Source organism: Lutjanus erythropterus, chromosome 19 (assembly GCF_056507025.1).
Source record: "Lutjanus erythropterus isolate fLutEry1 chromosome 19, fLutEry1.hap2, whole genome shotgun sequence".
Taxonomy (NCBI): Eukaryota; Metazoa; Chordata; class Actinopteri; order Lutjaniformes; family Lutjanidae; genus Lutjanus; species Lutjanus erythropterus.
This window is the reverse complement of record NC_139335.1, coordinates 26,146,393-26,161,310: the sequence shown is the minus strand read 5'-3', so window position 1 is coordinate 26,161,310 and position 14,918 is coordinate 26,146,393. Positions and strand designations below refer to the sequence as shown.

The window sequence follows — 14,918 nt, the reverse complement described above, 5'->3', positions numbered from 1 at the left end:
CATTGCATGCATTGTTAACCCAGGATTAAGCTAAGCACCAAGGAAACTAAAAAAGAGGGAAGGGAGAGTACATCTTTACAGAACATTATATGCTCTGCTTGGTGGGAGACTTTAGTGTCAGCTCTATTGAAGCCTATGGAACCCAATATATCTACATTGTAAGACCACTGATGAAGAAATGCCTCTAAAAAATGTAAGAACACACTTCAGAGAATAGTGTACTGACTTATTTTTCCAAAAATGGACATTATTTTTTTGCTGTTGATATCTACATAGCATGATTGACATTGTGTCTCCCATAAGCTTCAATAGAACGGACACCAGAGTCTGCAGTATATAATGTTCCATAGTGATGTATGTCTTATCCTTCTTTTTTTGTTTTCTTGACGTCATCTCACTCTGGGTTAAATGTCTGCTGGTACAGCAACTGATGTGAACAATCTACACTGATCCGTGACTACTCTTACATCTTTTGGCCCTGTGATTTGCATGGAATAACCCCACCAACTCAGGGCTATCCCTGCTTCGGAGCAGGACCAGCAAGCCCTACGCTAAAGTTGGTGCTAGCCCTCTTTGGAATGGCTGCGGTGAAAAGCTGTTTAGGGTACTGGTATTGTTTACTGATATCATATTTTTACATGATACCCAGCCCTACACCACAATGCTTACTTTGTAATGGCTTCACATTTTATCTTTGTTAAATTGCATCTCCTGTGATTTGGATATTGCACTTGGCCATATTGCGATTTTTCAGAATTTTTCAATGAGTTGTTCTACTCTCACACCTATGCAGATGCATATTCAGATGTTGTAGACTCTTAGTTCTACCAGACCACTTAACAGCTCCACTAGAGCATTTATGGTAGGAGCACTTACAGCATTTCTTGTTGCAGGAAGGGAGAGTATTTCCCATCCAGATTTCCTCTAACCTTGCCTTCAAAGTTTTATTTTTTTCTACTTAATGTGGTTAATACAACAATATACAATACAACAATATGAGAGAGCTTTATCACTTTGATGCTGCACAATTAAGAGATCTAATAATTTTAATTAGTTTCATTATTATGGTCAGTGTTCTACATACGGCTTTGCTAACTGGATTGTCTGCATAAGCTCTAATATGAAGATTAAATCTAAAAGTGCACTGAAAATGTCTGATCTTGTGTTTTTTTTGTTATTGATTCGACTCACTTGAAGTTGTAAATCATTGTGGATTCTTTGTCTTGTGTATTTTCCCTCATAAAATACGTGTGTCTTGAAATTGCACATCGTCTAGTGTGTGTGGTGTCTTGTGATGTGTGTAACATCAGCTGTCTTTATGTCTCAGTCAACTTGGTCTAATTAGAAGTAGTTAGACTTTGTGGACCATGAAGTGCTCCTTTGTGGCAGCTATAATAGTTGTGTTTTCAGGCCAGGCTCAGTCGTAAGAACAATTTAACAGTAATATGGATTAAATTTCCAGCCTTTTCTGTGTGTAGTTCTTCATCTTAAGGTATATAACTGCCTATAAATGTATTGTAGACATAACTGCATTCATGATGCAGTCTTGTTGAAAGTTAAAAACAAATTATGTAATCATCATTTTTGAAAAAAGTTTCTGTTCAGGTTCTGTTCCTTAGCCTCTGACCTAGCACAGCAATTTATTTTTCTAAACTCTCCAGTAATATATATATTTTTTTAACGTGTATGCATTATACTTTTTGGAGGGAGGCTAGTAAAAAAAAAATTGTACGTCCGTGACAGTATATAAGTCAACGAAAGAACTACATTACCCAAAAGCCCGCGCGTCAAAAGCCGCTGCTGCTGACGACGTGGCCGAGGTACGTTCCTACCCCGTGTTTCAACGGACCGGGGCGATTCAAACGAGGCAAACCGGCTTTGTTCAAAACTACTTCAGAGAGTCGTGGACTTTGGATGCTTGAACAAATCTCTGTAGAAGTTTGATATCATCACTGTGAACAATGTCTGGGAAAATCAAGAACAGAAGTGGCGCTAACGCAGACTCGATTGTCGGCGGTGTGTCCTGCGATGAGCGCATCTTGCGGGATTGTCATCAGCTGTACACGGATCCCGACAGCGGTGAGTTGGCTGTGTGCTGCAATAAAACCCTCCCTGTAAATCGCTCCAGCATCCGCGTGTTTGATAATAACATTACACTAGCAGGCTGTTTGCTTACCGGGGGTCAGCTAGCTAAGCTAACTTAGTAAGTTAAGTGATGTTGGTGACCTGATGCAGAGGGGCTAACAGTTAAGCTAGCTTGCTAGTGGGCAAGGGTTTTATTTTATTTAGCTGACGTTGCAGTACCTCAAATTAATGCCTGTTAAATGAACTATACATGCACAACCGTAGCTGCCTTTGGTTAGCTTTAAGCAATGATGCATGAGCCAAACGGTTAAAAGTTTATTGTGGGTTTCGATATAGCTGGGGTCAGATCACAAGATACAGGTCAGCCAGGGGCGTCGCGAGGCATTCTGGGTCCCAGTAAAATGGTCCGTCAATTTTAAAATACCATATCACTGCGCCATATTACCAAAGCACCATATCTGTGCTTTCCCAGGTAAATAAAATCTTCGTGAAGATCTGTGGCCCTTCACCAGCTCCTGCTCACTCATGCAATCCTGGTCTTGAGTGTTTGACTTGAGTCCAACAGGTGCAACGAGAGCCTGACCAATAAAATCTGATATTGATATATCAGCCAATACTTCTACGGAATATTGGATATATGCATTAACAGCACATTCTTTGCAAAGATCCATCAAAAGTGTCTAATACTTGAGACAAAGATCTGCAACAAAGGCAGGATATTTTACATTTTAACAATAACTTTACGTCAAACCATAAATGTTTAGTGTGTCAGCATTAAAAGCAGTTTTACCTAAATCTGGCCTTGTGTCATTAGATACAATTTATTCAATGAAACATGTTCTGTGAACACGTAGGCCAGTTCACTGAAGCACAGACTAACCCATTGCTTTGTCTTTTTGCTTTTTCTGTGCTTTTCTTTGTTTTCTTCCTCCTCCCTGCATGAGCATGTCACATCATGTATGTGAGCGTGAGGGTGATGTGTCCCATGTTCATGTGTGTACGTGCTGATCTGACCCATCTGATAGGATACGAGTAGAAATAAACATTTTCAATCAAAATATGGATATAGATATATTCATGTAATGCATGCAAAAAGGTCTTTCCAACCTGCAGACAAAAAATCAGCCTGTGACAAAACTTCAAAAAAAGGGGAACGCCACGGACCTGGCAACCCTGCTCCAGATTGAAGATACATCCTCGATTTTTATCACAATCAGTGCAACAGTTTTAAAATAGTTACCAGTGATTACTTAGGCTGTGTTCTTTGTTTTGTTCAGGATTGATATCAGTAGCCGAATCTGTTGGGGTGAAGTTGCTGCCACCGAGGAAAAAGATCACTGTGATGCTGATGGGCAACCACTCTGCTGGGAAAAGCTCCTTCATCAACTGGTAAATATAGTACAAAAATATGTCCCATTGAACTTTGTAGGGAGCAAGTCTGTCCTTCCATGATCTGACTATTCAACAATTGACAAATAAAGTGATGCAACTGAATGAAACAAGAGGAACGACAAACAGCAAACAATAGAAAACAACATATTAAAAAGATATAACAGAACACTGTGCAGTTAGGGCTGCATGATATGGTTAAAAAAACATATTGTGATCATTTTGACAAATGTTGCAATTGCAATATGATTTATGTTTATGATCTATTTCATTTTAACTGAAAAAAAATATTAAAATCATGATGATGTGACATTTGTTTGGGTCTGTACCAACAAACATGTTTTCTTACATGTGGAGAACAAGATTTGTTGGCCAGAAAATTTCCGCTGCACAACACTACTTCATTATAATGCTGTTTTGTCTCATAGTTTTCCTAAATCCAGAAATTGCAGCTTCTGTGATTTGGATCCTGCACTTGGCCATATTGCGATATCAGTAATATTCCTATTTAATTGTGCAGCCCTACTCCTAGTCTAGTCTCACCATGTCCAGCTTAGTTTGTGTCCGTAGCACTCAGTTATATCGCTGCTTGGCACAGTTTTGTATTCAGTTTATAGAAATGTTTAACTGAAAATGCAATCCATAATGCATGAGTGCAGCAAAGATTTTACTGTTCTCTTTGTGTCAGCCGATACAGAGCCTGCTGCATTATGTACTCTTAATTGATTTAGCTTCTACAGTGGACAGAACTGACTTGGAAATAAATATATAATAATAAATATATCTCCTCCACTGGTGCACCAGTAAATTGTCACCACATCCTTTTTGCTTTTTTTTTTGTCAGGTATGTAGAAGAGCACATCCAGCGCACTGGAGTGGCTATTGAGACCCAAGGATTCAGCTTTGTGACAAGCGGGCGCAAGAGAGAATCTCTCACAGTGAGTGGGACAAAAACAATAAGTTGCTATCTGTTGTTAAATAGGTGTACAACATGCCTTTAAATAGAAAACACAAGTGTTATCAATGATACTAATTAAGGTTCCATTAAATTCAGGTCAGACAGAGTCAGGGTGCTGCTACTGTGCATGTTGGCTCACTGGAAAGGCTCCACTACACTAAATTGAACAGAGCCTTGATCAGAATCAGTAGTAACACCTTTGACTACCCAACTAGGCATGATAACAATTAATCGATGATCGATTAATCGGTTGTAAAGAATTTGACCGATTAAGATTATTTTTATGAGTGAGCTCCACATGTTCTCTCATACATCTTTTACATCTGTATGAGTTTCATAGGCTGTGTATGCAATATGTTGCTGTGGAAATAAATTTAAATGATTGCGGAGGGAAAAAACATCGTTTGCCATCTTGCAACACTGACTGTTTTTGGCTGGCCTGCAACAGCCCCTGGTTGTTGCTCTTTCCAAACAAACGTGAACAGTTTTCCTCAGAACTGTAGACCATCTGCCATCTCCACCTGCTTTTAACGTGATAGTATGATCCCATCTGGTATCACACAATTGGTGGCGCACACGAACAAATAAACACTACATTCAGTCTGTACATGGAGTCCACGTCGCCGCAGGGTGAGATAGAATTTTTTAAAACAAGTTTTAATGTATTATTCCTCTTGAAACTGCTTCCAGAAGACATTAAAACTTATATTAAAAAGTCTAAATTAAACACATCTTTTGTTTTTTCCCCCAGACCTGATGATGAAGTAGTGAGCTGTCCTGCTTCCTTCCCTCACTGTTGCATATGAGCCCATCACTCTGTAGGTTAGAGGCAAACAGCATACAGCGTTTCCTCATACAGGGTCTTGAAAGTGTTAAAGTATTAAATTTTAAAAAAATTAAAGCCAAAAGAGTGTTGAATTTGTTTACAAATGATTGAATTTTCTTAACAAAGGACTTCATTTTTTTCTTGTCTCTTTTGTAGGCTTATATAAATAGCTGTATTGTCCCATAATGTCATAAATAACTGTATATGCTTAGGTGTAATTATTTATTTTTGATTTGTTTGCAGTGAGAGTCATTATGTTTATATAGATACTTTGCTGTTAAAAACATAACTGTTGCTGCTCTAGAAACATTTAAAAATATCCAATCTAATCCTGTTCTAAAATTATTCCTTTTGAAAATCAAACTGCAGCATAAATAATGGCTTTCTGCATTGTTTTAAAATCCATACTGATTTTCATATATCTTTAATACTTTTGTTGTGAACTTGGCTTTAGATTTAATTCTAAGTCTTAAATTTAATTTGGAGAACCCTGGGGGTACTGTGCTCTTGGCTCTAAGTTTCTCTGGTTCTCACTTTCACTCTCCATTTTTTCCTGCAAGAGGTAGGAAAAGAACAGCTCAGGAGGAATGTGTCGCTAATTGCTGTAAAATTACAGATATTTTCATGAGTGAGGAAAAAACATTCTAGCAGGGCCTCAGTCCTCAGCATGTCACATCACAACTACTTTTTCCTCAGGTTGATTATATGCAGTGGTAGTCTCACATAATGAGACATATTTCCACAGCGATGAATGCAGTTGTGTGAAAATACTCCACTACAACTAAAAGTCAAGGCTTTACTTAAGTAAAAGTTTGTATTTTCACTAGAATGTACTTGAAGTAACAAAGGTTGAAGTAGTTGTGTTTGACCATTGTATCTGATGTTTTTGGATTAATATTGCAGCTAATTTAATCCTCATTCTACAAACACATTTAAAATACAAGAACTACCAACCGATAATAACCCACTGTAGGAAAGAAACATCATAACAGAGTGTTATTAGTTAGCCTGTGTAACTGATCCTTGGAGACATGTTTTTCACTAGCAGTGTTGTGAAAATTGCAATCTTAAAAACAAACTTGTTACTAAAGCTGTCAGACAAATGTAGGGGAGTAAAAAGTTGGCCACCTACAATATGTACCTCTGAGATGTAGTGGAATAAAAGTATAGAGTTAGAAATACTCACATTAAGTGAAATACCTCAGATTAGTACAGTCCAACAGGAGATGTGTACGCATGGAAATGGTGTGGAAAACGAAGGACTGTTACTTGGTTATTCAGAGCTTTGAGGAAACGCCAGGTGAAAAACAAACACTCCAAAATTACACAGAAATTGTATACATGAATATTTATTCTTGTTGACTTAATTATGGAAACAAAAGTAAAAGATATGTTACTGGCATGAACCGTAAAACGAACAAACTATTTCAACAAAACCCCTACGGTGTACAGTATGCATGGTTTGTTGTGAAGGAGTGAATGTGGAGGTTTAATAGATCAAATAACAAGAGGTCAGACACAACACTCAATGCAGAGTGAGTCTAAGAAAAATGAGACACGTCTGCAGTTATTACTGGGACCGCTAAAGAAAACTTAAAATGAGCATTAACTATCCAGGAATTCACATTATAAACACTACCACTAATTAGCCCTCAATGAATTGGCCACATTTTCGCTCACTGACCATACGTGGTCCAGTCATAGTTTTTTACTTCATCTTATTCATTTAAGTCACAAAGTAAAATGGCAGCTTTCCCTTTTAAAGTGATGGTTCACCCAAAATCAAAAATACATATTTTTCCTTTGCCTTGTAGTGGTATTTTTCTCTCTACACAGATTTGGTGTGAGCTGCTGAGTTTTGGAGATTTGGGTCGTAGAGATGTCTGCCTTCTCTCCAGAACAATGCAACTAAATGGCACTCAGCTTGCGGCGCTCACAGTGCGAAAAAACGCATTTGAGTGCAGTTTCATGTCAGATAGAGTCTACCATAGAAAGGAATCAGTTCCTACATGAAACTACATTACAGGCAAGAGGAATAATATATATTTTTCATTTTGAGGTGGACTGTCCCTTTAAGTCATTCCTCTTGATAGTGATTAATGAATGCTTCATCTTAAATTAGTTCCTCTCTTGTCCAGTATTTGTGGAGATCCTGAGACCTGGTTCATCAACTTTCAGTGCGACTGATCTGGTTCTGTTTTCCTTTAGGGAAATGCCACCCTCCATCTGTATCCACACTTCAAACCTCTGCAAGAGTTCAAAGGTGAGATTTCAGCTCCAATCACAATCCTTCCCTGTTCTGTTCCAAGGAGTCACCACAATGTTGCACTTTGTTTCCTCTCAGGCTGCTGCCACGCTGATCTGTTCCTGAATTCCCAGCATTTTGATGGAGAGATTTGCCGCTTGCTTTGTCATTTATTAGTTCATTTGACGGTTTCTTGGACGTAGTTCGTCTGCAGCTGGTTCAGAAAGCTGCAGCGACGTAGGTTGATCAGTGAGGCAGCAGCTCCCTCGCACTTCTTGTCCATGGGAAACACTGATACAGCCATGAGGCCCACAATCACAAGCCACAAGGAAGAGAAATAATTATGTGCATGCAGTTTTTTTTAAAGCCAAATAGAGGAACTTATTTTATAGTGCAAGGCCATGTGGCTTCTGCATAATGTCTCATTTCAATGTGAAAGGCACAGCTCAGCCCAAAATAAAAAAAAAATTATAATAATTTTTTCCCTGGCCTACAGTGCTATTTTTGCATCTAGATTGTTTTGGTGTGGGTTGCAGAGTTTTGGAGATGGCAGCAGTAGAGTTGTCTGTACTGTACTGTCTGTTCAGTATAATGGGACAAAATGTCGCTCAGCTTGTGATGATGGTCAAATTATCAACATCCACTGACCTGCGTGTTTTTCACGACAATCTTTGATCTCCTTGAATCGATTTTTAGGTGTTTCAGAGTACTTGAGCACAGAGATCTGCACATCAAGACAGAAACGCTTCAGCTTGGTGACATTTGTGGATTCGCCGGGGCTGGTGGATGGCGATATGAAGTATCCCTTTGATGTGGATGAGGTTATCCTCTGGCTGGGTGAGTTGCCACTAACTGACCTTGTCTGTTGTCATACTGTAGTTATCAAGGGTCCCCTGAGGCTTTTGTGGCAGCTGGTGTTGTGTCACTGAGTTATTTTAAATGGTATTTTATAAAGCAGCTCTGTTGACATTTGTTGAACCTGTGATGTCTCCAGTTAATGTGAAGTACTGGCCTCAAAAAACACTAAGTCAAAATGATATGTGCTGTTTATTACATACATATAGTACATTTTTACGCTACATGGAGCTAAAGCTAAACTGAAACAGGTCTCTTAAAAAAAACTAATAGGGATGCAAGGTATTGTATTTTTTCTGCTGTCATATTTTCCAGCTCATTTTGGCTGATGTTGATACAGATGCATGCTTATTTATTATCAAGTCTCTTCTGGAATTAACATATTTTTCTGCCTCCTAATTTTGTAATGGCCTACTGGCAGATGCAGACAAAATACAGTGCTTTTCAAAATTAAATCCAATGCTTTTCACAATAAAATACAATGTTCTTCAACATAAATTACCATACACAAAATGGACACATTTACAGGGCAAAACAAGAAAACCACTGCTGACAGGGTTTTTTTCCCTTCACCAATTTGTCATAATGATCAGGATGACTCCTCTTTAGATGGATAATTGAATTTGTCATTGAAGCAATGTGATGCTAAAAACTAAGAGCCAAAATAGAAGTGGTCAACAATTGGAAAAAGTCTAAAAAACAAGATTAATTTATTAGTTATCTATCCCTGCTGTGCAGGGTTGTGGGGATTGGAGCCTGAAACTGTAACTGTAATTCGTACATTTTGCGTCATCATCCATCATCTTGACCTTGGTGCCATTAGTGAGTTTTCTCCGGGTGAACTGCTGGTCCCACCACTTCCTTTATGAGCCAACTTTGATTGCCTCAAAGCAAAAACGTTGACAGCTCAGTTTTTGTAATTTTCTCTCCGTGAAATCATGTTGATGATCATGACATAATACTAAATTATGTATCAACAAGAAACTCTATTACAATACAATAGCAATGTGCCTGTTATGCAATAGACATGTTGTAATAGAAGGATCAGTCTGTTGTGGAAAATAATGGTCCTTCCCACCGTCACTCTCAGGTGATCTCTGTGACCTGATCATGGTCTTCTTCGACCCCATGGGTCAGGCTCTGTGCAAGCGCACCCTCAACATTGTGGAGTGCCTGAATGAGAAACACGGAGATCGACTGCGTTTTTACCTGAGCAAGGCTGATGAGGCCGGGGGAGAGTCAGACAGACAGGTAAGAACTGCAACAGATGGTGCTTTGTGAACGTCTCCATTTTTCATCCAGTTGAAGAAAAATACTCTATTCACCTACTGAATATAAGCATATTTGTAGAAGATTACAAAAGTAGTTTTGTTCATTTTAAAAACACATGCACTGCACATGCATTGTATTACCATTTCAGATTTTAATTGAAGCTGTGATTGATTTGATTTGATTAGTGCTTTGAAAAACAGTAAATACGGTCCAGCATCAACCAAAGTTAGCATCAGTCTCCCAGGTGCAACATGGGATGTTTTGACATGATGCCACTTCAATATAAAAAAATTTTGAAATGATTTTAGTGTGTGTATCAGTACTTTTTAAACATTTAGGCACATTTTTAACAACACCATGACAATACTGATAACCGTGTTAATTCTGGTCACTATAATAGTGATATAAAATTTTCATACTGTTTCATCTCTGCACCGTGTTTATATTGTCAGCCTGAAGCCTCACTGGGAGAAATGGTAAACTAAAATAGAACATGTCCTCTTCATGTTATTGTGTGTGGGTAGCTGAAAGCTGCTGTCAAGAGTCTTCACTGGTGCAGATTTTAAAGTATATGTGAGTATATAACACACAAGTAAATGGACATTCACTTCCATAAAATGTAGACCTTTGTAACAGAATTACTAGATTTCTCTGATTCAGGAGTTTGCAACCTTTTGTAAGGCCCACTTCTGATTATCAAAACATTTCCAAGGACCACATTCCCAAATAAATGAGAGAGAACTATGTTTCCCTAACCCCTAACCCTTTTTCAGCAGTAAAGGTTAGCCTACACTTCAGCCACATCCCTTTTTATATCTCATGATCCGTTTGTCATAGAGGTCGAGTGGTTGTGTGCGTGTGAGAATGCATGCACATACACAGGTCACAATAGCTTTTTGCAGCTGAGGCCCATTGAGAATGGCTCTAAATGAGACTCAAAAGCAGGGAGTGACATCTTCACCCTGTGTCCTCTGACTTATTTCTTTGTCTTTGTGATTGGCTGTCTCAGAGAGTCATGATGCAGATCGTCCAGGAGCTCTGCAAGCGACCGGGTCTCAACAAATGTGGTTTCGACATGCCTACCATCTACATCCCTAATCCAAACAAGGTGAAGGTCACACTTTGATCGAGTTCTAGGTGGCTTTATAGGCTCTGCTCTCTTAACCTGTTCCTGACATATGATTCCATGTGTTCCTGTTCTCAGCCAAGTCGCTGTGTCAACCAGATTGAGGAGGTGTGTCGCACCATCGAGAAAACTATAAACCAAACGGTCCAGAATACACTCAACTCCCTGGAAAAGGACTGTGAGCTCATCAGCGAGGCAATCACTGATACACTTATTAACGACAGGTAACTCACAGAAACACTTTGTGTTACAGGCTGCAGTATCATTTTGTTTGGCATGCATTGTTGCTGCAATAGTAAAAAATGTAGTGCCGCTCTGATCCTATAAAAGTTGGGACGCTGCATAAAATATAAAATAAAGATGACAGTGACCCTCTGCTCCCACAGGCAGACCAGCGTTGGGAACCGACGGGCACGCTGTAAGAGCTGCTTCCTGACTCTGCTGGGCTTCAGCGTCCCTATGGCCCTGATGGTCCTATTGGTGCTGGGCGCTCTGTCCAAGGAGCTGCTGGAGATGGCACTGGGCCCCCAGGGCACAGAGACACTGTCACTCTACATGGTGAGAGATCACATGACCGTTTGCTGGCGTGTAATTGTTGAATAGTCGACATATAAAGCAGTCAGGTCTAATTTAGCTGCTCTTGTAATCCTCAGACTCCTGTAGCGAAAGTATTTGACTCACTCTCCATGGAGCAGCAGCTTTACAGCTGTGGTGGACTGGTCCTTCTCTCCTTCCTCCTGCTCATCATTGCACGCTTCTCCTTCAGGTACGACAAATGAGGGTGTTTTCATATTACATTTGTACTATATAAATACTTTATACTCTTGCCCATAATATTGTACTGTTTTTACTCCACTCCCTTTTTTTTACTGCAGCTGTGATACTTTAATTATTTATATTTGAATATTTCTTTCACAGTTGAGCATGATGTGTTTAGGTTAAGCAAAGTGCATCTTTATAAATGTATTACTAACAGCTTAGAGAGGGAAAAAGACTATATTGGATTGGTATTGGTATCGACAGATACTCAAGGTTGCTGTATCAATTGATGAATCTCATCAGATTCTTGCACTTTGAGGTATTTCCCTTCAATTCTTTGCAGGACTCAACCAACACTGTCAGGCAAACAGAAAAGGCAACTTCAAGAGAAGCTGGAGTACGTTCAGGAAGTGGTCAAGACCAAAAAGGTAACGCTTGTGTGCCTGTGAATGTGGCGGTTCTGATGTGGTGGTGGCGAGGGCTGTGACAGTGGAGATTCTTTTTTCTGACCGCTGTGAGAAAGCAACATATCACTGTGGGATTGAGGTTTACGTGCAACAGTGTCATAAGTGTAGTGCATCTCCTTCAAGGAATACAGCAGTGTGTTAGTGTGTGCGGCGTAAGTGAAGGAGAGCAGGCAGCAGATGAGTGATGGCGCTGCTCATAGAGGTGCAAAAAATTAAATGTAGTAGTAAACTGTAAATGTTCCTCACTTGTCAACAAAATCTGACAAATCTAGGCTGACCCTAGATCCTTGGATATGTTAATAGATCCATGCGCTGATCTCAGTCTCATGCACAATGGAAAAAAATGTGGTTAACCCTTCAAAATAAAATTTGCTGTGATGACAGTAATGAACTCAACTCCGCAGCAGATCACATGATCGTCACAGCCTTAGACTTGAAGTAATAGAGAGTATTACTGGGATGTGTTTAACTGTCATATTCTTTTCCTCTAGAAAAAGCTGTATGAAGAATACCTTCGCCAGAGTGTCAGCGATCAGGACATGGACCTATAAAGACAGACCGAGATGTACAGAACGATTCAGCATCCCCACACTGACTTAGGACCAAATGAAATCAAAGCGTTGCCAAGGTTTCACATCAACCGCCATGCCACTCTGACCACTCGATTGTGTATCCTGTTGAAGTGTGTGGATGTGAAGTTGAAGGCACACGGTACTCTCACAAGAACCCATCCATGTTCTGGTGCTTTAGATACTGTAAAGTCCGTATAACTGTTACATGACCTTACCTCTGTAAAAACAACTAAAAAAACCCTACCTACAGAGAAGTAGGGTCTAGTCTAATGGCAAATGAGCTTTCGTTACTGAACACATATTTGTTGTGATCATTTATATACATGTATTTTGTGCCTCTGCTCCACTCAAAGGAATTCAGGCGTGTACCACTTTAAGATATTTAAAAATCTGCAAACTATTTATAATATTACTTTATCTGAGAAACTGTATTTTGGGTAAACGGCATATAGCACTGTTTTACATGAGTCACTTTGTATGAATTAGTGTTTCTGAAGACTTCCACCAGCATTTTATACAGTACTTTGACTGCTTGGTATCATGAAGTTACAGTTTTGGTTTACATCATGAATGTCTGTGTGTTAGCTAACACGTAGAGTATTCAGTTATCTGCACAACTCCTGCTATTGAAGTAAATGAAGATTGTGAGCCTGCAATCGAACATTTTATCACTTTTGTATTTTCCTGACATCGTGACCATGATTTTAATTAGAACACTTAAATAAAAAAAACTATGTTCATTACAGGATGTGATGAGCCTTTTTCTTATGAAATGCACAATATGAAAATTCTGCCACATTCTGCCCTCACACATTAAAACAGTAACAAAAGATGTAGTTTTATGACCTTGTGAAGGAGCGGGGGATCATGGAAGTTATCTTCATTTTTAAACAGCCACCATAGTTGATGAAAAACTCTGGCATGACTCATGAAATCATATTCATGGACAAGGTAATGTTAAAGTTTTCTTAAAGTTATATTTAGTTATGTGCACCAGCTTCCTCCCTCATGTTCTGATTTCACTGGATGTGTCCTGACCTATCACTTGTTTTTCTGGAAGTTATAGCAGCTAGCTAGTAACAACTAGCACAAAATACACCGTTGTCCAGAATAAATTCTAGATTTTAGAATAATGCACACAAATGACATTTTAATGGAAACATGTTACATATAGTTTTAAAGTGATTGTTCACCCAAAAACTTAAAGTTCATTCATTATCTACTCCCCTTCATGGTGATTGAATGTTGGGTTTAGTTTTTTATTCTACAAAACACTGCTGGAATTTAACAGGAAAACAACATTGCAGAATCTCCCAGACAGTGTAAGTGGATGGTGACCAGTTTTCCATAAAATTCTTCCATCCTGCTCATATGCACATGAATGTGACTTCAAGCTAAGAATCTACAATGAAGATGTAGGCTAAAACGGTGTCAGTGATGTCTGTCAAGTTAACTTGGCATGTCGGGGTCTGAGCTTTAACTTTTTGGAACAAGAACTTTAAATAAATGTTCACCTTTCAAATTATGCATTTGATCTCTTCTTTATACTCCTAAATTCTGACTCTAGATTTCCTTTAGATAGAAGTGAGAAGACATGATCATAATTCATGTTTTTTTTTGTTTTTTTTAACTATTTTTAGTGTTTTTTTTATTATTATAAACAGCAGTGCATCACTTGTTTTCAATGTTTCTCATGCAAAAGATAATGGTAAATAAAAATCTATATGGCAAAAATAGTAGTTACAAACAAGACAAGTAAAAAATGCTACTAATTAGTACTGGGTAATCAGAAGAGTGAGATTAAAAGTAAAAATGATAAGAACAACCAGCAGACAGTTTCACTGAGGCACATTATAGATCTGCAGTGCCCCTATTTGGTCAAAGAGGGGATGCCAGTGAGTAATAAATCTTTTGTAATTTACTAAAATGAAGAACAACTCTGATCCAAGCCTGGTTGGAAGGAGAGGATCTGCCTCAGTTTTGAATGCACAAATGACTCTTATTTTGAAAAGCCTTGTCTTTATTTTATACAGAACTCATAAAGTATATGACTATCACACTTTGCAATGTCTCTTCTCCACTTGTATTCTCTTGCTTTGTTCTATACTCTGTTTGACTGCAGATGGATAATGCAGAGGCAGCATGCTTGTGTTTCTAGATATCAGATTTCTTGATAAAGAGATTAAAATCGAACTGAGGCGTGTAAGAATATGAGCGCTAGAAAGCCAAGTTGAATCAGTGCTATGAATAGGTCCACAGTCTTGGCCACAGTACTGTATGTAATGACTCTTCTGTAACTGCATATTTATAGCTGTTTGAAGCTAAAAAAAAACTTATGCAGCATAATTTCAGAGGATTCTGACC

General features: G+C 38.7%; 1 protein-coding gene across 1 annotated transcript; it reads left to right on the top strand.

Moving 5' to 3' along the window:
• The first annotated feature begins 1,789 nt into the window (after positions 1 to 1,789).
• LOC146309956 (uncharacterized) lies at positions 1,790 to 13,297 on the top strand. Its single transcript, XM_084744925.1, has 12 exons — positions 1,790 to 2,079; positions 3,363 to 3,474; positions 4,319 to 4,412; positions 7,467 to 7,521; positions 8,200 to 8,340; positions 9,449 to 9,609; positions 10,640 to 10,738; positions 10,835 to 10,980; positions 11,143 to 11,314; positions 11,410 to 11,522; positions 11,859 to 11,943; positions 12,474 to 13,297. Exons 1-12 carry the CDS (start codon positions 1,962 to 1,964, stop codon positions 12,531 to 12,533), a joined length of 1,356 nt encoding a protein of 451 aa, XP_084601051.1. The 5' UTR covers positions 1,790 to 1,961; the 3' UTR covers positions 12,534 to 13,297.
• The last annotated feature ends 1,621 nt before the right edge of the window (positions 13,298 to 14,918 follow it).